General features: G+C 46.1%; 1 protein-coding gene across 1 annotated transcript in view; it reads right to left on the bottom strand.

Annotated features, from left to right (window-relative positions):
- Positions 1-24,822, bottom strand: part of GAP43 (growth associated protein 43) — a 61,541-nt gene that overhangs the window by 7,330 nt on the left and 29,389 nt on the right. Inside the window, exon 2 of the mRNA XM_042788831.1 lies at positions 21,518-22,139. Within this exon, the coding sequence (XP_042644765.1) occupies positions 21,518-22,139 (622 nt within the window). The remainder of the gene's footprint in view (positions 1-21,517; positions 22,140-24,822) is intronic.

Below are 24,822 nucleotides of genomic sequence, written 5' to 3'. Positions count from 1 at the left end.
TGGTGTCCTCTGGACAGGTCCTGGCTTCTCTGATGGGCTATCAGATTACATTATACCAGCAAATACAATGGGCCAGGGAATGCTCTCTGGCCCTGAGGCCAGCTGGCACCACACAGATCATGTCCATATGGTGAAACAATCTTACTCTCTAGAACAGGGTGGCTGTGTCTGGGAGCTGTCTGGGGCAAAGCTAGTTGGCGTATTCAGAAATCACATCACGGCCCATGCTGTCAGCTTAATACGGATGTTCACATGGCAGTGTTTAGTTTGTGAGAATTAGTATCCTCACACCCATGTTTAACATCAGTGAGAATGCTAATTGGGATGTGAAACTTTCCTTACTGACATGTTTGTGCATTTTGGCTTGGTCTATTCGATGCCATCAGATGGCAGACTTGTATTTGCTTCCAACACTGGCAGTAGGTGCTGCATTCCTGCTTCCCTCTCCCCCACAGCTCTTTCGCCTAGCTTTTAAATATGTTCCAAAGCACCACTTCCATATGGATCACCTTTAAGTGTAACTTCCTGTCTTGAATCATCTTCATTAAAGGCTCTGCTTCTGGACCTTCAAATACTTTTTGTCTTAGTAAACTCTGACTATGGATTTTCCAAAAGGAGAAACTCCGTGGGAACATCCCTATGGCCTGAGCCCCCACACCTGAAAACCCTCTGTCAACAAAAACATCTGTGGACTTTCTTTCCCTTGATACTGAACAGCTAAACACAATGCTACTCAAGGACTCCTATATACGGTACAGCTACAAACACGAACCAAAGACAAAATAGACTACTGATTAAAGTAGGATGCAAGTATCATTGCAAGGCAAAGCAGGCCAACTTGCCCTAGTTTTGTTAATTTTCCTTAATGACTTGATCACACTCCACTGGGGGAGGGAGGGGACTCCTTTTAATCCTGCTCTTCTCCAAGGCATTCATGGCAGGAAACACACTGAATTATGAAGCCAAGAGTAGAATCCCAATGAACAATCATCTACCCCTAAATTTGAGCCAAAAGACTATTGTTAGCCAGCAGCAAGGCATGCTTTGCTATAAGGCTCTGATAGATCCTAGTAAGGCAGAATTTCTGTTTTTTCTGCACATAAATGCAAGAAGAATGAAAGAACAAAAGAAGACAGGCAATGTGGCTTCAGGAACACAAGCACTGACACTGTGTTTCATTATGTTTAAAACTTTCTGTGTCTTTCTACTGAAAACATGTGCAGATTTTAGCCAGCAGTCCCTACAGCCTCCTCAGGACAGCACAACAGAAGGGCCTATAGTACAGCAAGCACAGGGACAGACACTGGGAGGTCCTGCATACCCGCTGTGATACTGAGCGCCTGGGCCAAGACATACAAACGGCTAAGTTGCACAGATGCCCCTGTTACATCAGCAGCTGAAAGTGGGGTCCAGCTCCTACAGTGGTAGGCTCTTGACAGTGGTCCTAGCAAGATGGGCAGGAAATCTGGTTGCACTCAAAGTGGGGGAGCTGGCAACCTCAGCGACATGGGGTAGCTCACAATGTTTCCCGTGATGTTCTTGCTCTTAGGATAAGCAGGCAGGTTGAAACACAATTTTTTGCCATGTTTTGTTCCCTGTTGGCTCATGACAGTGGCAAATCTAGTTTCCAGGGAGTGCCTGTGGTGCTCAGAGATCCCTGGCTGGCAGAGGAATTGTGTGGGGATGCCTCGTTACCCCTGTTGCTCTTCTCTGGGGAGCAGTTAGTAGTAGGCAGGTGACTCTGCTGAAGCAGCACAGAGACTGCACGGATTTCTGCCATGGCTGAAATAGCTTGGACTGACTCTGAGGTCATGGAGCAGCAGAAAGGATTTAAAGACACTTCACCACATATTCAGGTCAACAGAGGGGAATCATACAAACTAAACGCTGGACACCTGGCAAACTAGAGCAAATTTTCATGACTGTGGATGTCCCACTCATAAACAAGAGGTCTACCTTTTTGAATAGGAATTATCACAGAAAATTCAGCCAGCCACTCTATCTTTTTTTTTTTGCATGGTGTTGAGGCAACAAGGGGAAATACCCTATGCACTGCTACACCCTCCTAAGCTATGTCATTTCCTAACAGATTTAGCAGCCTTTCATTGATCTTTGGGATGAGGGAAAAGAAGAAACCTGGTCTTACTATACAGTAATGAACTTTAGGAAGAAGTAATATCACAAAGGATAAAAAATTCAGCACAAAAAATAAAGTTCAAGCTGTGGCACTGCTAAACCACAGCAGTGAAAAGAAAAGGATTCTCTCTGTGCAATGGGAGCAATGTGGCACAACCCTACTGACATCAGGGCCAGTTAATAACAGTTTCTGATTAACGAGGAGAGGTGAGACAGTTTATCTGTCTCACCCTTCACCAGTTTGATGCAGGCTATTTCTGCAGTATGTTCTCCGGGGTTTTCTCCAGCCTAGTTTTCAGTGTCCCAGCAAAGGAAGGCAAGGTACCCCCGGGGAGATTTGTAGATAGGTATCCTGGGGATTCCATACATCAGAGAGAATATTTCTTGCATTGCTTTTTACCCAATACTAGTCTTGATTTCCCACTTCCTTGAACTCTGGGCTATCACAACTGTTGGTTTGTAGTGGATGGTCATACGGACAGAACTACACAGCCTTGGCATTCTACATTCACTTTGAACTTTGTTGGAATAGGTGTAAAAAGTGACAATAAAAACAGGTGAGAATTCAGGGCATTTGGCCAAAATGTTCTGTCCCCTGCTTGAGGAACAAAAGCATTTTCTCCTGGGTGGCCAAATTTCCACCTGTCCAAAGCTGCCTCCCTTCTGAACATTCCAGCACTGTGAGATGATGTCCTGCAAGATCTGAGTCCCCTGTGTCCACTTGCAAGGGAGAGAACAAGCAGGCAGCAGTGAGATTTTTCTTAAGATGGACCAGGACTGGGGTAGCACCGAGATGCATGTGAAGAGATCATGAAATGGATAAGTTGAAGTGAAAGTGGATGGACATCTCACCTAACTCTAGACATCTACACAGAGATATCTCCAGCTGATCTTCTCACCCTCTGCTCCCTTTCTAATTAATGGAAATAAACATGACATTTCTAGGATTCTATTAACCTGACCTATTTAGATGCCTACTTTAGGACAAGAGGAGTTGCAGTCTGGGAACACCTACATAATTTAGCAAGCCAAGGTGGATACATCCATATTTGTCCTACAGCATTCTATCCACAAAGCAAAAAGAAGGGCCCAAGCTCACAAAAATGAGAACACAACATGTGCATGCGTGGAGGAAGCAGAACAGGAGGGGAGGCTGAGCTGTAACATGAAGCAAAAGAAGCTTGAGGAGGGGCCAAAAATTACATCTGTCCTGAAGGATAAAGCAGGAATGGCTAGATCAAAAAGCTTTTTAAACAAAACAAAACAAAACAAAACAAAACAAAACAAAACAAAACAAAACAAAACAAAACAAAACAAAACAAAACAAAACAAAACAAAACAAAACAAAACAAAACAAAACAAAACAAAACAAAACAAAACAAAAACAAAACAAAACCAACAACAACAACAACAACAAAAAACGCAAGACCAACAACAAAACCCACCTATTTTGTGCTTGCAAACATCACCCTCACAGTTAATGCACATCAGCCATGACTTGCACTGTTCCTGGTTATTCCAGTCCTGTGGCCCTCCCCAGACACAGCTTTGAGATTTTAGTTTGTTTTGCAGCTTTGCCTTTTGTTTCGGTCGTTTGAAATCTATGCTGCAGTCCAAATCATCCTATAGCATTGGGAAATTTTGCCAAAGAGACAGGCATCTGTGAGCTGAGCTGCCACCAATCTCACTTCAATCTAGCACCCCGGATGAGGCAGCCAAATTGAGAAACTTTTTGGGCAGCCTCGGACAAACCTTAAGCTGTGACTGCAGAATTTCTTAAGCGGTAGAGCTGTGTGGTGGGAGAGGCTGCAGTGCGTTTGCTTCGCAGCTGAAGGGCCTGTGTCAGAGGCATGCTTCACACCTACAGCTCCAACTGGTACCTGCTAGGGAACGGCCTTGCCCACAGAAAAGAAACAGTATGGAAGTGAACTACAGATCCTTGCTGAAATAGGGTTTTAGAGAGCTCCTGCCCCTCAGCATTCCATTTATTTCCTGGAAAGGGTGGGAGTCATGTCTGTGAAGACTGGTGGGGAGCAAACACCTTGAACATATGCAGCTCTGGCTGCTGTAAAGCTGAACCAGGCACGCAAGCAGCAGTTTTGCTGGATGGTGGTACTTCCAGCTGCCTTTGCCTCTGTTGTCCTCTAATGGCTGAGCGTGCAGGCTCCTCTCCAAGTCTCTCCGCTGCCCTACATTAGTGAAATTAGGTTGAGTGGATTTCCGGGTAAAACAGTGTCTCTTGGGACCTGCCCAGCTCCCGTCTGACTTGCCAGGATTAATTAAATCAGAGCAGACATCAGCTTATGACCATAGTAGCAGCAACCTCTCTGTTGATCATTTCTTTTGTGGCTGGTGGCTTGGGTTTTGTTTTCCTTTTTGTCTCTGTTCCGCTGCAGATCTTTAAATTACCACAGCCAATGCCAAGAGAAGAGAAATTGCACAAACACTCTGGGATTCTACTACAGATGAAGGGATTTTGCTTTTGCTGCTTTCCCACTGTTTTCATAATTATTGCTGATATTGATTGTGCAGCTAGAACTCTCCCATGCCTTCATACTAAAGTATTGCCCAGATCTACTCAGCTGCTGCTCTTTCTCTAGCATTTGTCGTGCTTGCTCATTCCCCCCTCTGTCCTCTGACAACTACAGCTTGGTCAGAGACGGAACTGAAAATCTGTGCCTCATCTGGTCTCCACTTTGCTCCCAAATATTAATCTGGGTTTTCCTGCCCTGTTATAAACAGACCTCGTCTGCCCCAGAGATGACTCTGTTTAGAGACATTTTTTGGAGGTTAAGGAGCACTGGAAGGCCCTGTTTAAAATCCCTGACCTGAGCCTCTCATAGATTTAATGACATTTGGATCCAGATTTGGATCCAGGCTTCACAGCTTGATTCATCTGTCCCGATCCATCTGTCCTTCTAGCCAGCCAGAAGCCAATTCCAGGCAGACGATGGTAGGTCTGAGACTGCTGAAACGAGATGCACTTCAGGTTCAGAGCTGTTGCTTATACAGTTCTCTTCCTGATCCAAGTTAGCCCATTGCAGTCAGCCCTACGATGCGTCATATGCAGTGCTAAAATCCTACGCCCTCCCCACTCGCTGCTTCTGAAAACTGGCAAACTTATGCTGGCCCAGCAAAAAACTGAAAAATGAAGGAACTGGGTATTTCAGGTGAGTGGCTAACTTGCATGATTTCTCTCAAACCCCCAGTGAACCCCTCACTTGCTACAGACGGACCCAGGGTACCACCTGGTTCCTCTGAGCCCTGGGGGTCCTGGTGGGCACATGCCACCTGGGAGATCTGCATACCCTTGGCAAACCCTGCAACAAGGTGGTGGGGAGGGATGTCCTCACTGCAAGCAGCAGGCAGGAGGTCCATGGAAGTTGCCCAGTAACCACTGGAAAGAAACAGGCAGAGAAGCCTGCTAAGGTTAAAGCAAAAAAGGTGACTACAGCCACAATACATGGTAGTTTGGGCCTCGTATTCCTGGACCACCTCATCTTTCTTTCAGTGTCATGTACGCCAACCTCAGTTGCTCTGGCAGAGAGAAAAAAACCCAGCTTCTGCCAGTCCCATGGCTGATGACTTCAGTCCAAGCGTGGACGACTATCTCTTTTTCTGATCCTGCTAAATCCTCAGTGGACAGCCAGCCCCAGTTCTGTCACCCCAGCTGCCTTTGCGCTTTGTCAGGCTGAAGGACCAGTGGCTTAGGGATTTCCTCTGCCTCTCCTCCCACCCGGTGCCTTTCTTCCCCCAGCCCCACCACGGAAACCCCACCCTGCATCGGCATCCGTGTGCGCAAGTAGATGGAAAGGGAGGGAGTGGTGGGAGAGATGCTCAGGGTGCGCAGCAGTGGGGAGGGGGTGCGAGGGGGAGTCAGGCTCACAGCTCCATTGCAAAGCATCTTTCACAGTGTCTAGACACCAGCTGCCGGGTTGCCATGGAAACTCCCCAACTTTGGCTGACGGGAGGGAGCAGAGAGGTCTCCAGAGAAATGGGAGTGGTGGAGGAAGAGGGTGGAGAGAGAAAAGGGAGGATGTTCCTTGTGAATGTGGGGTGTTAACCCTGTTACAGCTACATATGCAAATATTTTTGCTTCCTGGAGAATGGGAAAGAAGCGTCTCTTCTTTCTTCCACTGCTGTTTCCTTCCCACACACATGGACACAGCCAGGCCTGAAGGCTGAGACAAATGACATGCCTACTGCTGGCTGGTCATTTATTCCTGCTTATTACCACCACTTTTGGCCCAAATTTCCCATGTACAGTACCTATAATTGGGCAATTGCAATCCAGCTAGGGTTGGAAGAAGCCGACCATAGCGGTTAGGTTTTCAGACAACGAGATCTGCTTTAACAATGTCCCTCTCTTGGCCACCACCACTGCTATAAGCAAATGCAGCTCCAGGGAGGACGGAGTGTTCCCACCTGGCAGCAGTGTGATCTGTCACAGTGCTTCTGTGGGGATGCCTTGTTGCACCAGAAAGTGGTGGACAAGCGGGAGGCTGTGCAGTACAGCAGCCAAAGGGGAGGTAAAAGAGCCCTTTGGGGATGAAGGTGCCTCGCAGGCAGATGTTTTCCACTAGTATTGAGTGTCCTCCTGCTAAACAATATCAAAGGTGCTGCCTGCAACAGACTCCTAGCAAGGCTCCATGGTCTTTACAGCCCGGGAGCCTGAAGTGGATAAATTGGATAAAGGGGAAGCGACTTGCACAGGGTCTCCCCAGCCGTCAGCTGGGTCAGAGATGATCTGATTCCCAATCAGCTGCTCAGCTGCCCTGCTGCATCAGAAAGGCTCTCTTCAGGAGAGGTTCCAAGCTATTGGCCTCTCCAGCCCTCCAGAAATGGTGAGCCAGAATCAGAGATACCTCTGCAGACACTCAAACCACAGCTCTTCATTATGCACTGCTTGACTTTCCCGAAAGGTAATGTACTGGTCTTTCTTAGATACAATATCCAGATAGTACCAGATATATAATGTAAAATAGGATATAACTTCCATCTCACGCATTTATGATGAACCCAGGCCTTTGTGAATGTCAAGAGCTATCTCCACTGTGACCTTCCCAAATTGCTACAGGTGGCCAGCAATGTAAGTATTTATCTGGTCTTTGTCACCACAACAACGGCCTAACTCACAGTCATGGAGGTGTATTATCCTTGTGGCATCCCAGTGAAGAAAGCAAAGGTGTTTACCTGCATTTTAGAGTAAGCAAAGTATTAAGAATTGGGTTGTGGTCACACAAAAGCCTGTGGTGTACCCAGGAGGCTGAGTCACCTTGGCTCTTCATTCCAGCATCTCAACCAGCCACGCTGCACACAGCAGCGTTCATAGGCGTGATGCCTTGGTCCTGTGATTTCTGAAATTCCACAAAGTCCTCATTTCAGGCCAAAACTGGAGGTGCGGCAGTCTCAGCAATACCAGCCCTCCCCCCAACCATCACAGGAAGGTAGGTAAAGTGTTCATTACTTCACCTGAGGAAAACCTAAGAAATAACCCACAAGTTCTTCTTTACTCTTCTCCTCCCCTGCCCCTGTTGATTTCACATAGGTCCTGCAGCCTAGACAGGCTACTCTTTTTAATTCCTTAAATACCTTGTCATTAGAACAGTTTGAATATAGAAGGTTTTACTTGCTTCCAGCTGTGGAATATAACAGGTGGCAGTTGCTCTTGGCATACATGTTGGAAAACAGGATGTCCCCATCTCATGCAACAGTATTCTTTTGTGTCACCCATCTTTTCCCCCTTGCTGGGTTAAGTTTCGGAGAACAGTTTAGAAACAGAGGGTACATGAGGGTGACTGAAGAATTAGGTCTTGGTAAGTCATATCCATTTATTCTTTAGTCTCTCTAGGGTGGCTGCCCTTTGAGATCATATGGGAGAAATCAGAGGAAAGATAAGAAGAAATGGAAATATGTGAATACATGGCCAAGTGAGCAAAATGCAGCCCTACTGAAGTGACTGATAGTGATTTCTGTACAGCCACGACATTTCTAGCAAAGTAATTAATTCTGGGAGTGAAGCTTACAACACTTGGGGGATGGAGGTCTGGGTTGGGAGAGGCCTGGCAGATGCACGGAGAATAGCACAGCAAGTGACAGAAGTTTGATAGACAGATCAGATCCTCAGAGGTCTGCCCATCTTACAGCTCCGCTGCTCAGCCTGGCAATTGTGATAGGATCAGTAAGGGGATAAAAATGAACCCAAAACCATGGCAGACTGCTGGCATTCACGCACTGCTGATCCTGAAATAAAGAGGGTTAAGGAGAGGAAGGAAACTTGCAGACTGCTAGAGCCTTTGGGTTCTCCAACCACAGCTCCCGCTTCATCACACAGGACCAGCTGTGATGCTGCTTTCCTCCCCTGCCCCAGCAACGCTGGCCCGGGGAAAAGAGACCAGAGGAGGAAATCTTCCGTAATTGCAGCAAAAAGGTCTAGAAATTCCTTCAGTGTGTCCAGAATTAATGCACCACTCCTCCCCTTGTACTCCTCCCCCTTCAGCTGTCAGTGGCAGGAAAACAAATTGCTGCAGCCCTTACTACAAACCACGCTCCCGCCACCCTTCCCCCAGCCCGAAAGATATGTGCCATTCATAAGCTGCCTGACTGCTGGTCTCCATTATTAAAACCTAGAAGGCTGATAAATTGGGGATTCATGGAGCCTGCAAGCCTCCAACAACCAGATTGCCATGGAAACCAGAGGCAGCCTCCATCTCCAGCAGAAATGATATTGATCTAGCTGAAGGCAGGGAATTACAATCAAGGAGAGGATATAAAATGTCTCTTTTTCTTCCCTTTTCCATCCTCCCATATTGTGTTTATATGAAGGAGAAATTTCATTTAGAGATCATTAGTTTGTTTCTGTCCACCATCATACACCAAGGCTCTGCAAATTGGATGCTAAAATGAATTAAGCGCTTGTTGTCAGGCCTTCCACAGCCATCTTGTTAACTGTCCCCAGCGGTTGCAACACCAACAATACAGCTCTCTGCATCAAAGATATTACTAGTATTTCCCATCTGCACAGCTGGTGTGCACACACACATGGGATCCCAGTGTCTTTTGTGCAGAGTGGGCACTGAACACAGCCGCTGTTCTCCGGGAGGCAGCTCAGGCTTAATGCTGCACCCACTGAAGCTCCCGGGAGCCTTCGCTTTTCATTTCAACAGGAGGAGGTTATCACACACGTTATGACAGCCCGGACATAGGAAGAGGTATTTTGAACTATGAGCACTTGTGGGGGAATGCCCACTTTGAAACAACACAGAGTGGCATTGCTGGTGCAGAGTAACCCTTCCCTCTGCCCAAAACCCTGTGTCTGGGGCTGCTTAATCACAGTCCCCCATGGATGGAAAGATCAGGAGTCACAGCACCCATCCTGCAAAACTGGATGGGCAGCTGGACACTTTCCCCAGCTCATATTGTAAAGGCCAGATCCTCCTCAGTCTGTCGCCTCATCCCTTGAGTGCTCGTGAGAAAGCCCAAGGGTTGGGAGGTGAAAAGCCACAGCTTGACTTAAGGTGGTTGGTCGGACTGCACAGTCGCCTCTTCCACCCCAAGAAGTCTCTGTAACCAGAGGTGGGTGATGCTTGCCCAGTAAGTGCTCAGCCCGTGGGGAAAGGAGGGCGCAGGGCAGCCCTGTGCCTGGCGCTGGCCGTTTTCAGAGAGCCGAGCTGCACAGTGGGAAGGAATGAGGGAGCTGCCTGGAAAACCTTTCACGAGCTCTCTTGTTGCCAGCAGCAGTCTTCCCTTTGAAGGTGGCAGCAGCTAGCATCAGTAATTCTGATTTTAATTTAAATCTGGGAATTTTAAAATTATTAAAAAAAAAAAAAACCAAACAAACAAAAAAAACCCCCACAAACAAATCCAAACTTCTCCCAGTTCAGGAGGGACTTTCCAGCCTCTGAACTTTCTGAGCACTGCACCAAGAGAACCAGTGTGGCTGTCCCACAGTAGCGCTCTCAGTTTAATTGCCTTTTTACAATAACAATTTAATCAAGCTGGTAATGAATTTGGCCTTGACATGAGGGCACCCGGTGGGGCAGCTGCAAATGCTGAGGAGACCTCATAGGGGCACAGCAAGGCAACCCCATGGCCCGTGCACAGCGGTCCATGTCGTGGTGGCACCAAGCCAGGTGGCATCACCTAACACCCCAGAGCAGCAGGTATGTCCACGTTGTCAATGGCAAAGTCAAAAATCCTCCTCAGTATTGTCCACCATGGTGGAAAAAAGTACCGTTAAGGGGTGCTAAGACAGCCCTTTGCTGAGCCAGCCTGCAATGTCAAGGCTTCTCTCCCTTATCAAAGGACATTTCAGCACTGATAACGCTGCAAGCCCAAGGTGGCCCTGACTTGGGTGTGGGGCCAAACAGTAGCTGCTCCTCCACCATCTCACGCGTAGCCAATCTGCTACGAAGCCCAGCTCTGCACAGGCCCACAGAGGCTATGAGTTACCACAGCTCCCGCTTGCAGACTTTCCAAGTTTTTGGCCAAGGTGAAGCAGCCCATACTTTTGGTTTGCATATCACCATGTTGACAACAGCTGTCGTAGAAGAGGGCCTTGTCTGAGGTATGAACCCACCAGGTCTAGGCTGCTCTGAAATTGCTCTGAAATGGCATCGAGGCAGAGGAAGTGGCACTCCACCATTTCATGCTCATGTTGTCTCCCCTGGTCCTCTGGCTGATTTTATTTGCTGTAAAGGTCCTTGGCTCAGGTTCGCAGAGCAATGTCGTGAGATATCCACATGAATGAACACGTCTCTCTTACTCTTCTTCTCCTGCTGGAACTGTTCCACTTCCATAAATCATTAAATATTCATTGAGTCAGAGGAAAACACTGACTGTAGACCAGTGGTGAGGGCACTCACCTGGAATGGGGGAGACCAACTCCACATTCTGGCTCCAGCAAATAATAGATAATTTATACGAAGTGGAACAGCTCCAGCAGGAGGGATCCGAGGAAACCTCGTCCAGCAGCCCAATGGCTTGCTTGCAAATCTCACAGGATTTCAGCTTCAGGGTAAGGCATGGGCCCATCTTGAGGTCTGTCCCATTCAGGGAGTACCTGACCCTCATGTGCTAGCTACTCCAAAAGCAGGCAAAGGTTTCTCTTACTACTTTAATCTACAAATCTCATCATTCCTGGTACCGGTACATTACATTTGTTTTTGACAAATTAAAGGGTTCTTTAATGAAAAAAAGTGTTTCACAGAAAAATTCCAGCCCAGCAGGACTCAGAAGCCCTGCATGGAGGTGGTCTGAACTGCAACTAGGCTTGACTCTTCTGTCTGGTAGAAACACGTGTATGTGTTTTGCTAGGAATGAGTACGAGAAGTAGTTTCATGCTACATCAGTTAGGAACAGATGGAATTTTCTCCCTGTTCCCTGATGTAAAAATCACTGACTCCATCCATCTTTCTCACAGTCATTTGGCTTCAGCCACGAAGAAGGTTTCTAGCTTGAGGCACAAAGAAATGTTTGTTGTTTTTTTTTTTTTTTCTCATTTTGTGTCTCTCTATTGAGTGCAGTGAATAGTGCTAGGCTAGTATCTCTTGAGACCGAAGTCTGCTGTGCATCCAGAGAAGTGGTGCTGCTCAGCATCAATGCTGTGCATTTCTTACCCCTGCCTTCCTGCTGGGCCTCAGGTGTGTTTGGGAGAGGTTCTGTCATGGACAAGAGGTCAAGTTCAGTCCCTGGGCATGGCACTATGTTTGGCCACAGTGATAAGTCTCCTAGTGAAGGCTTGGCAGTAGTGCTGAGACATGTTTGGGCAAAGAGCACCTTTATTCTGAAAGATAAGCTTAAAGGCATGTGCCAGAGCTGTTTACACTGCTGAAGGGTATCTCAAACACCCACCAGTCCCACTGATCTGCAAACCTGCAGCACCCTGAATGTCCATGCTGAAGAGCAGGAGCTGTTCTGTGGGATGGGCGCGGGGCTGAGCAGGTGGGGTGCAGGGTTAGGAGATCTAGGGGACAGTCATGCCTGCCCACTGCTTGGCAATAAAGAAGTTACTTCCTTTCGTTCTGCTTTCATCATCTGGATCCCTGGTGTACCAGTTAAATAACAGACTGTGAATACAGACAAAGGGCCAAACAGAATTGCTGCTCATATAAATTGTAGCAGCCCTACTGAAGATAACCTCACAGCAGCCCTCTGATCATACCCTGTAAATGCTGGGGATTTCCAACCCTTCTGACCACAAGGGAAAGCAGAAAACCAGTATTACAGTATTGGCCTGAGTCCCTCCCAGGGGAAGAAAAATACAGACCGTTTGTACGCAGATCTAAGATTAAAACTACAGACTCCTTCAACTCACACATCCTTCTGAAGTGCAGCAGGGCCGGCTCTAGCCCAGGGCTTGGTCTCCTGTGGCATAACCCTTGTTTCATCACTGATGACTGAAGATTACTCTGAATTTCTTATGACACAGATGCTGAAATCACAGGTGAAATCCTAGTCTTACATAAATTAGTGAGGCTTAGATTTCAGCCCTGTAGCTGTAGCTACAGCTGGTGAGCGTTGTCTCCAAACGGGCTGTAAAAGATGGGTGGAAGGAGGAAGGAAGAAGGGGAACTTGGAGGAGAGATTTTGGGATAGGTAACACAGGGTGTCTAAACAGGAATACATCTCTTTCATTCCTAAGTCCACACCCAGTGAGAGAATGGAGTCCTGTTCACATCTGAAAACTAGGCACTTAGTCCACACAAGCTTGCATTCACACCTCCCTTTTGGAGGCTTGTGTCATTTCCAAATCAATGGGTGCCCAAAGCCTTTAAGAACAGCAAAGGGGTTTTTGAAAGTACTTTCCACCACCCCAACTTTAAATTAATTTTACTTTAGTTCCATCTTCCATCTCTTCAAACTGTTATCCAGTAACGTCTTTGAAACATTTTTCACAGATTCTAAAATGGTTCTGCCAAAGTCAGCAGCACTTGGGGAACGCTTGTGCAGCCTGGTCACAGCTCTCACTCTTGCTCTCCCACCCCTTTCCCTGTACATGCAATGCATTGTCAGCTATGGTTCTGTAGCATTACACCGCTTCAGCACTGCACTGCTTCAGCACTGGGATTTGGATGATCTTCCAAATGTCAGAGAGATTTTCTTCTTCATTAAGCCCTGTAGGTTACAGGTAATGTCCGGTTATCATTACTAGCATTCCCAATTACTGTGTTTTGCTGAAGGAAGATGGAGAGGTCGAATAGTGTCTTCCACCTTCTGCTTTCTTTCATAATGAACAGAGGACTCATTTGCTATTGCCTCAAGGTACAGCTGGAAAGTGTGTGGTCCTTTGAACACTGGATAATTGGCACCTTCTGACCTTTATCTAAGACTTATTTACATGAAGCCTTAAGTCTCACTTTTCCTGTCATTAGGAGAAGAGCATTTTCCTTTACATCTCTGGACACTGTCCAGGTTTCCATAGTTCTTTTCCTGACTACTCTGCATCCCTGCAAAGGGCAGATGTCCAGAATGGGCTCTCGGCTGCCAGGACCTCAGCTGAGATTTTCAGCTCTGCTCCAGTGTCCCATGATGACAGTGATGTAGCTAAGGGCATAGAAAGAAAAAGAAACATTTCCACAGATCACATTCGCATTTGGTGATGATAAAGCCAAGGCTCTTTATATGGTACAGACCATGAGAGCTAAAGGATATGCAAAGGGACCCTTTAGCAGGGAATACAGAACTAGGAAGAAAGTCACAGTCCTAGTAACCTGCAAAACCAGACCAAACTCCCCTTCAGAGAACAGCAGCAGCGCTCTCCATCATTCAGTTTTCCCCCATACATTATTGTTGGCTCCTCTATTTTCTGTCTGAAAGACATTCAACACTAACAGAGAGGAAAGTCAGGGAATGAGGAAGCCCTCCTTTAAGTCAAGTCTGCAGCATGTATGTTGTCTTGAGAAATATATTGTAGCTAGAGACCTGTTCAAAACGAACTTGTGTAAGTTGGTCTTTCACAGATCTACTGGAGGTCTAGAACTGGAGTTGAAACCTGTCCCACAGAGCTGATGCCAGTGGCTCGACTCCTCAGCCTCCTGTCACTGCCCACATTTTCTTTGGTTCTGTTGGCCACTACCCAATCTCAGAGACCATCATATGGATGAATAAAATGCCTGTGCAGTGCCTTTACAAAGATTAGAACCCCCAAGACCACAATGGGCCTGGATGTCATTGCAGTCATCATTGCTCACCAAGTAGCTGTCTTCAAAAAGCAAAGAAGTTGGTGTGCATAAGGACTGGAATGAGGAGCAAAACAGAAAACATACTGCCTTTCTAGAAACACATGTATACAAGTAGAGCCTTTTCCGGACTAATGTGTACAGTGCTTGTTACCCCATCTCATGAAGGACATTTCCAGATTTAAAGGGAGTGCAGAGAAAAGCAACCAAAGTGCTAAAAAGCATAGGAACCATTTAATATAAAAAAACAATTGAGAGCATTGCTTGTGTTTTTTTCAGGAAAGAGATGAACAGCAAGGACTCTGGTACTATGTCCCCTGTCTGCGCTATATGATACTATACACGATAAGTGATGGCATGACGTAGGGATATCAGAAGCTTTTGCTCTATCTATGACATAACATAGCAAGATATTTAAGGCAACGGTGGCCAATTCATTGCTGAACTTTCTTGCCATTGTACAGTTGGCTGGAGTTGTGGAAGCTGTTGACACTTAAGTCAATCAGATATTGTGCATTTATATATATGCCATATAAAGCCACAGTTATAATTAGTATCAAAAGAGATAGTAAATCATGTTTTAACTGTTAAACCAAATCTTAGGCAGCAGAGGACAGAGATAAGTCCTAGTAGCAGAGAGGAGGTTTACCCCAAATCTGCCCATAGCAGTATTTGGTGCTAGCCACTGCAGGAAGTACAGCAAATGGATGTTAGGTCTGACCTGCCTTGGCAATTTCTCTACCAGTTATTTGCATGGACCCTTGGGAGTACAACTTCACCTTGCCAGAGTCCATGGAGTTGCCACAGAGATTGGAAGTGATCGCTCCACTGCCACTGATAATCCACTATTAATACACCTATTACACAGCTCTCGAGGAATGTCTAACTAATCTGATCGTGCTGACCTGGTGAACTTTCTCAATCCTTTTCCTCTGCACATGGCAGTCATCTGTACCACAGAGTCAGTACTGCTACCTTTAAAGTACTGCTCCTTGGAGCTGTAAATCCCAGCTGCTACTCGGCAAGCTTCTATCTATCTGAAAAGTTCAGCCTACTTGATCCTAGTGCAAAGAGATGACACTGGTGGTGGTGCAGAGCACTGCTGGTAGCTACAGCAAACAGCTGCCACTTAAATTTCATTGTCTGTCTGTCTGTTCTGTCTGCTATTTGAGCCCTTCTCAGCAGAAAATCTGGTTATCATTTATGGCAGAAAGCCTTCCTCCCATGTGGGGTTTTCGGAGCGTTTTCTGAAGATGATCTGAGTGCAGCTGTAGTGGGTCACTGTGGAAAACATTGTAATGAGAAGACAGTGATTTGGGGCAAAATCTAGGTAGATTTTAACCATCAGGATTGTCCGTAGAGAGCCATGTGTCAGCATGAGCGACCACTATACAACATGAGTGCATACCATGACAGTAGTATGCACTGCCTTAAACAATACCACCTGTATATATTACTTGTAAGAGCTCCTTCCTATGGAGATGTGTAAGAGCGTAACACTCTCAGTGAAACTTGGTATACCATCTAGAAAGTTCAGTATTGTACAGATTCAAGACTGATAGCTTTGTTGAGTTGGAAGAATACCATAAAGATGTGAAGAAGAGTGAGGCTGGCCACCCCTCCCCATAAACAGGAACGCTGTGCAGTGTGCCACGATCAATGAGGAGGGGCTCAGCCAACACTGCAACAGCTGTGGTCCCCAACATCAGAAGGGATGAAAGATTGCTGTCATCTTTCCAATAATTTCCATTCTTCACAAAATAAACCAGTTAACCAGCCTTGAGTGTCCATACACTTTTCACTGAGGTCCCAAAAGAACTGATACCTCTGGTGCAAAACAGTGGTTAACCTCCTCTCCCCAAGAGGCTTTTTCCAGAGTGAACCCATACTTTGTCATCAGTAAATATGCCTAGTGCCACCTAAGAGTTCATTAAAAGAGGTCAGAGCCTGCTTCACCACTAGCACATTTCCCACCTATACAGGGCAAGCTGCATCTCATAAGAAAATAGCAGACCTGTGGCACACCTGTGACCAGAAACAGTACTTCACTGCAGCAGATGAGGAAATTCTGCACCTGTGGCAGGTAGTGTGTAGCCTTCCTGTTCTCTGGAAAATTGTGACATTCCACTTTCCTCATCTTGCCCATCACAAGGCTATTTGCACCAATGCAAAGCAAGCTGTATAATACACATACAGTGCTTATACCCATGTAGACACAACGCAAAGATCAAAAATTTCAGAGCAACCGAGGACTAGGCACATACTTTTACACCTTTCAGCACGTTTCAGGTAACCTAAATTGCATATATATTCTTACTTTGTTGCTGGAGTAGTACTACAGACAGGAAAAGGCTGGCATGCTTGCTTAGAGTTGTTCCCTCTGGGGCAGTCAAGGGAAGACTACTGTATTTGCATTGCTTTCCTTGTCTTCCAGGTGTAGCAGCAGAGATAAGCTCCCTTGAAACAGGAATGGCAGTGAGAATTTTCTGCCTCATGCCAGCTACCCATGGGCCAAGACTAAAATTTCAGTTATACAACTGCAATCCTCTTGCGTAGCACAGGCTGTACCTTCTAGCTGGTACATAACAATAGACAGTCTCCCTTTCCAAATCTTTATATAGCCAGTGCTCCCTAGGTGTAGCAAGTATTGTCTTTCTATCAATATGCTGATTGAACTGAAAACAAAGAACCGATTCAACTCTAAACCATGAAAAAGGATCCATAGAGACTTGCTCCCTCCGAGGAAATGAAGAGAAGATGGTGCCTCCCAGTGCTCCTTGCTTGCAGGATACAGGGCCCTGGGGGAACTGCTGGCCTGCTTACATGCAAAGCAATTGTCATCTGGCTGATTTTTCATTTCAGCTGTGAAACTGCTCCATTGTAAAGCTATTTCATCAAGCGGGAGAAAGCATTCTTCATTTCCCAACAAAAGAAGATCCATTTGTTTCCTTAGGCACAATTTACTCTTTCACATTTCTCGGCTTTGTTGTATTCTTACCTGACAATCTGAGAGTGCTTTTGATGTGAGAGCTAGCCAAATTTGGAGGTGAGACTTGAAAACCTGGGAAAGTACAAAGAGAATCTAACATTGTGTGAAATTCACCTCCTCTCCTCCCCGTAAGGCACGCAGTAACCCATCTTCTTCTATAGTCTGCTGTGCTGGGTGCTGATCTCACTTCAAAGCTGCGCTAATGTAGACTCTTTCCAGTAACTTTGATGGAGACTCTCTGGATTTAAGCCAATGCAACCTAGATTAGAATAAGTCTCACCTCCTCATCCATATGTAATGTATAAAGTCCCTCCTACCACTTTTGAATTTTGTCCTGTTGAGTAGGTTGGCATCTAAAGAAGCCTCTCTAAGCATAATACCAACACCAAAGAAGCAAAAGTTGGATCATAACAAGAAAGCTTATAAACATAAGTCTTGGAAAGGATGCTCAGATAAGAGAACACTTTCTTGGCATGCAAGTCACCCACAAAAAGATGTGAAGAGAACGAAGAGATTGTTCTTCTTAAATCAGTCCCTCATTGCCGCTGAACAAAGCTCACTGTCTCATTTTATGCCCTACCCAGGTTGGAATCTATCTACTTTTTGATACATTGAGGATTGCTTAGAAACTGCCCTACTGTACAACTCGGAATGCCTGGGGTTCCAAATCAACTAATACTGGATATGGGACAGTTATTTGAAGCCATTTACAACAGACAGGTACAGCATGTGGAACTGAATAACAAGGAGAGCTGGGGGCTGTCAGGAGAATTAGCAATGGTATGAAGAATCACCCAGCCTCTCCCCCACTCCAGAAACATTAAATATTAAGCATTAAAAATCATGCATGTCTCTATCTGGTCAGCTATTCCTTTCCCCTCTTCCTGTCTTTTTTGTCCTGCCCTTAGATAAAGGCAAAAATCTCTTCTGGATATCAATGAAATGCCCTTGCCTTTTTCTTGTGTTTGCACCAGCAAAGATATCCACAGATAACATGACAGCCATTGTAGTAAAATTCAAGGCAGATGAACATCACCGCACAAAAGTAGCATGGTCGTGCCTCCCGGTAGTAGCAGCCAAGCATGTCATGGCAACCAGCCAACCAATGACACTGGCTAGAAGCCAATTTGATTTATTTTTGGCAGTCTGACACCGCATACTACTGTGCCAGTCTTCGATCACAGAAATGATAAGAGATGACCTTTAAAAGCTAAGGGAATGACTTCTGGGAGAAGGGGACCGATGAAGGTGAAAGAGGATCTGTCCCCAGGCTGGAGGAGTACTGCAGTGGCAGATGTTTGGTAGCCCTCCCTCTTTCGTGAATGACCATCACAGACGTGCCAGCAACCACCAGTGCTGTGTTTACTAGGGGATGACTGGGAGAAAGGTTGTGACACGGCAAATGTCCTTAAATCTATGGAAAGAGTAAAAGAGTAAGTACCAAGAAATAAACAGGCTTAAAGAGATGAGATGGAGTAAAAGGATGAAGACAGGAAAAAGAAAACAGGCTTTCTGTCAGGAAATATTTCCCGTCTGTGGGAAGTTTTATACTATGATGATGCTCTTTTGTGGAATATTCTTTAAGGAGAAAGCAGCTTTTTACTATTCTGGACATCGTGCTATAGACTGTACTGCAGAACACAATCCAGGATCCTCAGAGAGATGGACAAGAAGACCTACTTAATCTTTTTTGCATTTCTTTCGTGGATGGCTCTAGGGGCACTTACCCAGCTGTTCTAGTTTGTGATTGGAAGGCTGATACCATACTGGAATAGGAATTGAGGAAAAAAATAATCTATATTCATTAACATTTTAAAGACACTACTGGTCTGACTGTGGTCACACACCTTCCATGTTTGCTTTCTGCAAACATTGGTAAGCTTGAGTATTACTGCATGCATATTGAGTAAGTATAAATAGATGCACATACTGGTCTTGAATACTCAAACAATCACTGAAAACTCATTTTTAAATATATATTTGATTGTAGATTTTCCAAATTACTCTGTTGGCTAGGTATTTACATAAGTAACAGTATCGTGTGCAAATGCATATTAAATTATACATTTAAATAGCCACTTCAAATGATGTGGTCATGAACGGTTGGCCAATTCAAATTATGTTAAAGCCAGCAAAAGCATGGGGAAGATATCTGCAAATCTTTTAGAATACTGCAGAGAAATAAACCATTATTTGATGACTGCTGACTCAAAACAGGTAAAATCAAGCAAATGAAATAGCCTGCTACTATGAATTTCCTAGCCCTATCCATTAGAGCAGATTAATCTGAAACAAAAATAGAATGTTAATTCAAAGCAAAACCACTATGCCTGTTTTGGAATAAGGCATCCCAAGTCTTAAATAACAGTGAATAAGCACTCGTTATCCCGTGTACAGGGGACCCCAAAACACTGATTCACTCTGTCCTATTGCTGGCATCGATGTTTATGCCTTTTCCGAAGTATTAAAACAATGCAAGTACATCATGCAACATAACCAAATCAGATTTCACAAAATGCATAACATTTATTTTGTCACTCATCACACAAAGTAAGAACAATGAGCTGGAGACCTGGACAACAAAAAGCCAACTTGAACAATGGAATTTCAGCGCTTCTCTCTAGAAATATTTAAATGAAAGGAAGTAAAACCATCAACCCTTTGTTGTTGTGTACATTCAGTCAGTTTAGACTCATGCTCTTGAAGGCTGCTGCCCTTGTCCATACCTTAAATCATAAATGTTCTGCATGAGCTCCTCTCCCAGTACTTATCTGTCCTTTTGGATGCCTGCTCTTTCCTATCTGTCCACTTTCTTGAGCAGGAACAGAGTTGCCTAAAGCCAGGTTAGCTGTGAAACTTGGAAGTCTAATTAGAGAGTGGGAATCATAATTTGTGGAAGAGAAGTAGTGGACCAAATGAAATGATGAAGAAACATCAGCAAGTGCAAGACTGGATGCTGAGGCTCTGTAACATTTACATCAGGCTGTTTATGAATATCAAGGTGATATGCCATATTTTTGCCTCAACAAGCTAATAAATACAGAATGTCCTGTACAACTGAATGTCTCATGAATGTGGAGGCCAGTTATGCATGGCACTGCCTCTTGATTGAGTTTCATGTGTTGCCTATCTCTGATGTTACCTTTCTTTTTGTTTATGTTCTCCTCTGACAGCGTAAGGAAGGTAAAGAACAAAAGCAAAAGTATCCTCAGGTCTTTGATGCATTTTCTACCCAGCTCAGTATCACAATTCAGAAACAGCTCTTCTTTATGATTTATAAACACTATGCTTCTGTTAAAAATGCTCACTTTTGCCTCTCAAAACTTTTCACCTCTTCCCAGAGGGAACTAGTTAAGCACAGCTGCACTCAGTCAAGAGCAAAGAATTGAAAACACCTCCTAGAGCAACTGATTGCATTAAACCCTCTGTTCTGTCCTCATTCCACTGAGCTGTCAGGACCTTTAATCTTCCCTTTTTCTACCTGATCCTCCTACCATGTGGGTCTGACCCAGCTGACACATCTAAAAGCTTCATGCAAGTATGGCTGTCATGTGCTACTCCGATACAGAAGTATTTGTGTGAAAGAAACTATAAGCAATGCTGATTACAAGATGTTCCTGACTAGGATGTGGTTGTACCAGGAACCTCATCCATTCACAAGCAGATGGAAGAAAGACCCTTTTGGCTCCTTCTTGAGCATTCCATCAGCAAGGCAAAACGGCCTCCTGCAGTATGAGAGTGCTTTTGTCTTGTGAGACTTTCAGCTCAAGTTGGCAGCCATCAGCTCGGGCTGTTTTATTACCCCCACTGGAGCTGCCAGTGCTAGCGTGACTGGGAAGGTTCATCACCCTCTTTAGCACGTGCAGAGCTTGGGGAGCTCTCTCAGGCTCCTCCAGGCCTCCCAGCTGGCCAACGCTCTCCTGCCACCACGGATAAGAGGGTTGGGTGGCACCTCCACCCAGAGGAACAGGAGCCTCAAGAGGAGGTGCAGTATTTGCAAAAAGCTGCCAGGAAGCAGGGGAGAGGGTGTTAAGCAAGACCACAGAAGTCGTCCCCCCCATCCCTAAAACCCAGCAATGGAATTTCCTTGTTAACACTCAGTCCAACCCCCCGCACCAGCTCCTTCTGGCCAACCTCAGATTCAACCCCCCAAGAGACCAAGGGAGGTATCCATTCCTGGAGAGGCCCATTCCCTAGCAAGGCATTCACTCACCTGTCTTCTCTTCGGTTTGGCTGCTCTCCACTGTCTCCATTTGGGGTTGCACTGTTGCCTTGGCAGTAGCATCCTCTGCGGCAGGGGTGGTGGTGGCAGTGGTGTCAGCAGCAGGCACGTCGGCTTGTTTAGGCTCCTCTTTGTCTTGGGCTTCATCAGCCTTCAAGGACGGCGAGTTATCAGTGGAAGCTTTAGTGGCACTTTCCGTTTCGGCGGCAGCAGCGGGCTTTTCCTCCGAGGAGGCAGCAGGAGTGGCAGCCTGTGGGGCCGGCTGCTCTGAGCCCGTGTCGGCGGCTCCGTCTCCTTTTTTCTCCTCCGCTGGCGCGCTGCTGCCTTTGCTGCCCTCCTCCAGCTGGGCACTGTCAGCGGCGGCCGCTTCTGTGGCAGTGGGAGCCTCGCTCTCTTTGTTCTCGGCCGCTCCGCCAGCAGGGCCTTCCTCCTTCTTGTCGGCGGCATCAGTCTCAGATGCCGGGGCATCTCCCTTCTTCTCCCCCTTGAGCTTTTTCCTTGTTATGTGTCCGCGGAAGCTGGCCTGGATTTTGGTGGCTGCCTTATGAGCTTTATCTTCTGGTTTGATGCCATCTTGCTCGATCTTTTGGTCCCCGTCCTCATTTTTTTCAACCTTTGAAGAAGAACAAGAGAGGAGGGAAGAGGAGAAAACAGGGAAGTAAGTTAAGATTTGCCTAAGCTCTGGTTTTAGTGGGAACGTCCCACCTTTCCCTTCTGCTAACCAGTGGCAAGTTTCAAAGCAGCCTTCCCATTTGGTATGGGTTTGAAGCCAGGTGGCTCTAATTCCGTTTCAGGGCTGGACAGACACAAGCGCGGGTTTGTAAAAGGACATTAAAGCATCTCATCATCTCTGTCAGCAATGCTGAGAGCACCTTGGCTGTGGGGAAAGGCTTGCACCAGCTGGGTTGTCTCTATTCCCATGATTTATTTTCCCATCCATTTTTAAATATACCAATTTCTTCCCCTACTCATTTTCAAAACACTCTCCCGAGAGGGATTTTCACAGTTCTTCCAAATCCACCTTTGCCTTCACGTCTTTGTTTCTTTTTAATGACACCTTGTTTCACAGGTGTGTGACTCTAATGACACCGAGTGTTTTGTCCTTTATAGCTTTTTGGCTCAGGATTACCAACCGAGTATTGCTGCCCGCCCCACCACAGATGCATGCTGTCATGCATACACAGATATTCACAGGATATACTCCGCACGAATGCCCTGCCTCCAAGCACTCCAAGCACTTTGCCTTTGCTCCCCACTCATGGTTTCAGTGAAGGAATAATAGGCAGATAGATATCAGTCTTTCCAATTTCAGCAGATTATTTCTTGGACTGTTGGGGGGAATTTGGCCTTGCAACAAAGAACAGGCATTCCTCATGTTTTTAGACTTAATCCATCCATTAGAGTCTTAAATGGGACCAAAACAGAGCTTGTGCTTCATGCCGGTCTGCTGCAGACAGATAATGCTCAGCTTGTAAACTCCCACTGAATGTACAGGACATACCATGCTTCACCCCAATAATTTAGCAGCCCTTGGGCAAGTAACAGCTCAGCTGCGTATTGATGAAAGGACACTGTTCTATTAATATTCCCATTGGGAAGCATTCAAAAGAACTACTCGGAAGCAGAGCCACTGGCCTCTTTGCTGTCTGCACCTGGTTTCCAACACCGGCTTGGGTCACAAAAGAGGGAAGACGAGCTGGCTGAGAAAGATAGCGAGCGTTTATTCCTGGGTGGGAAGGGGAAACCACTCCTTAGGCCACTGCAACTGAGAGGTGCCATCTGGGGAAAGGCCCAGGTCCAGGAGAGCAGAAAAAGGGGTCACGCTGTAAATGCATTCAGAAAGAATGCAGCAGGAATAAGGGAGAAGAAGCCACCGCAGCACACACGTGTGGCACTGGAAACATCATGCCTGTGAAGAAGGTGAGAGAGGACTGGTCACGCTGGCAGTGATCACTGGGAAACAGACTGGGAGTGATCATTTCCACAGCGTGAGACAGGGTCAGGCACACACGTGAGCAAAGCTGTTCCAGTGACCCAAACGCTTGGGCACTGGCACGTCAGGGGTGGTACCCACTATCTCCCCCTGGGTCCCCAGTGAGCACAGGATCCCCCCACCCTAGCACTGGTGCTCACCTGGGATCATTCCCCTGGTAAACAGGGGTGAGCTTCAGTAGGTATGGTGGCCAAGGAACGAGCAGCCCCAAATCATCAAGGAAAAGAGCTGCTCCACACAGCTGTGCAAGGGTGAGGATGGGACTCTATACAGCAGGATATAAGTTTGGGAGTGACGCTAGGCACCAGGAGGCTTATGTAGGGGGTGAGTGAAAAAGCCTGTGAATGAATATGCAACTGATACTAATACACAGAATTCAGCACAAGGAGTTTTCATGCTCCTGATCATACCCAGGGACAAAACAGTTGTTGTACCTGTCACAGGGGCACAGCTGAGCAGTTCCGTCTACACTTCCCCAAGAACATTGACACGATACAGAAAGCCGGCTTTCATGTTCATTTCAGATTGTCAGACGATGGTTATGTGTAGAAACGATGCAGACGTTAGCATGCTGTAACCATTCATGTATGTCTTTTGCTTGCATAGCTAACTCTGCACTGTGTTATTCAGCATCTGGGGTAAGCTTTTCAGCCTATTTCAGCACAAGGGGATGGAAACAAATTTGGCAGTACCTTTAAACCAGCTTGTTCACAGAACAGCTGTGATCCAGCTAGGGTAGTGCAGAGCTCTGCACAGGCTGATCCATCCTGCTCCTTAGGCAAGTTTTGCAGCTTGCAGTAAGTCCTGTGTTGCTGTGGCAACACAACTACTAATACCTGGACTAGCTGGTTTAAGGAAAGCTTGCGTTTGTGTGCATTACACTGTAGCCACAGCAACGTGAAGATAGGCTAGGTTCTCCTTTATAGCACTGTATAACACTTAGATCCCCTCGCTTTGAATCTCTCTCCCTAAGGACTGTGGCTAATTTCAAACAGCAGCAGGACTGGGAAACTGGAAAGGCAATTTAGACATAACTACAAGACCCTAAAAGTCCAGTCCCATATGCCTGATTCCTGCAACACCACCAGTAAAAGTGACAAAATTGTTAATCCCTGGACAAAGATGAAAACCACTGACTGAAGGGAGATTTCTCTTACCGCCGGCCTTGCTGCTGTCACATCCCACACACCTCCTATGCCAACCAGGACAGCTACTACGAAGTGTTGCCTGCTACGTGCATGCCTCTGACTCCAGAGGAGTTACCCCGTTACAGCCCTGCGAAGGTTCACCTCCTTCCCGCTGG

This window comes from Tyto alba, unplaced genomic scaffold, assembly GCF_018691265.1.
Source record: "Tyto alba isolate M040663 unplaced genomic scaffold, T.alba_DEE_v4.0 Super-Scaffold_14, whole genome shotgun sequence".
NCBI classification, from domain to species: domain Eukaryota; kingdom Metazoa; phylum Chordata; class Aves; order Strigiformes; family Tytonidae; genus Tyto; species Tyto alba.
Note: the sequence above shows the minus strand (reverse complement) of the source record. Positions and strands in the feature narration are given on the sequence as shown.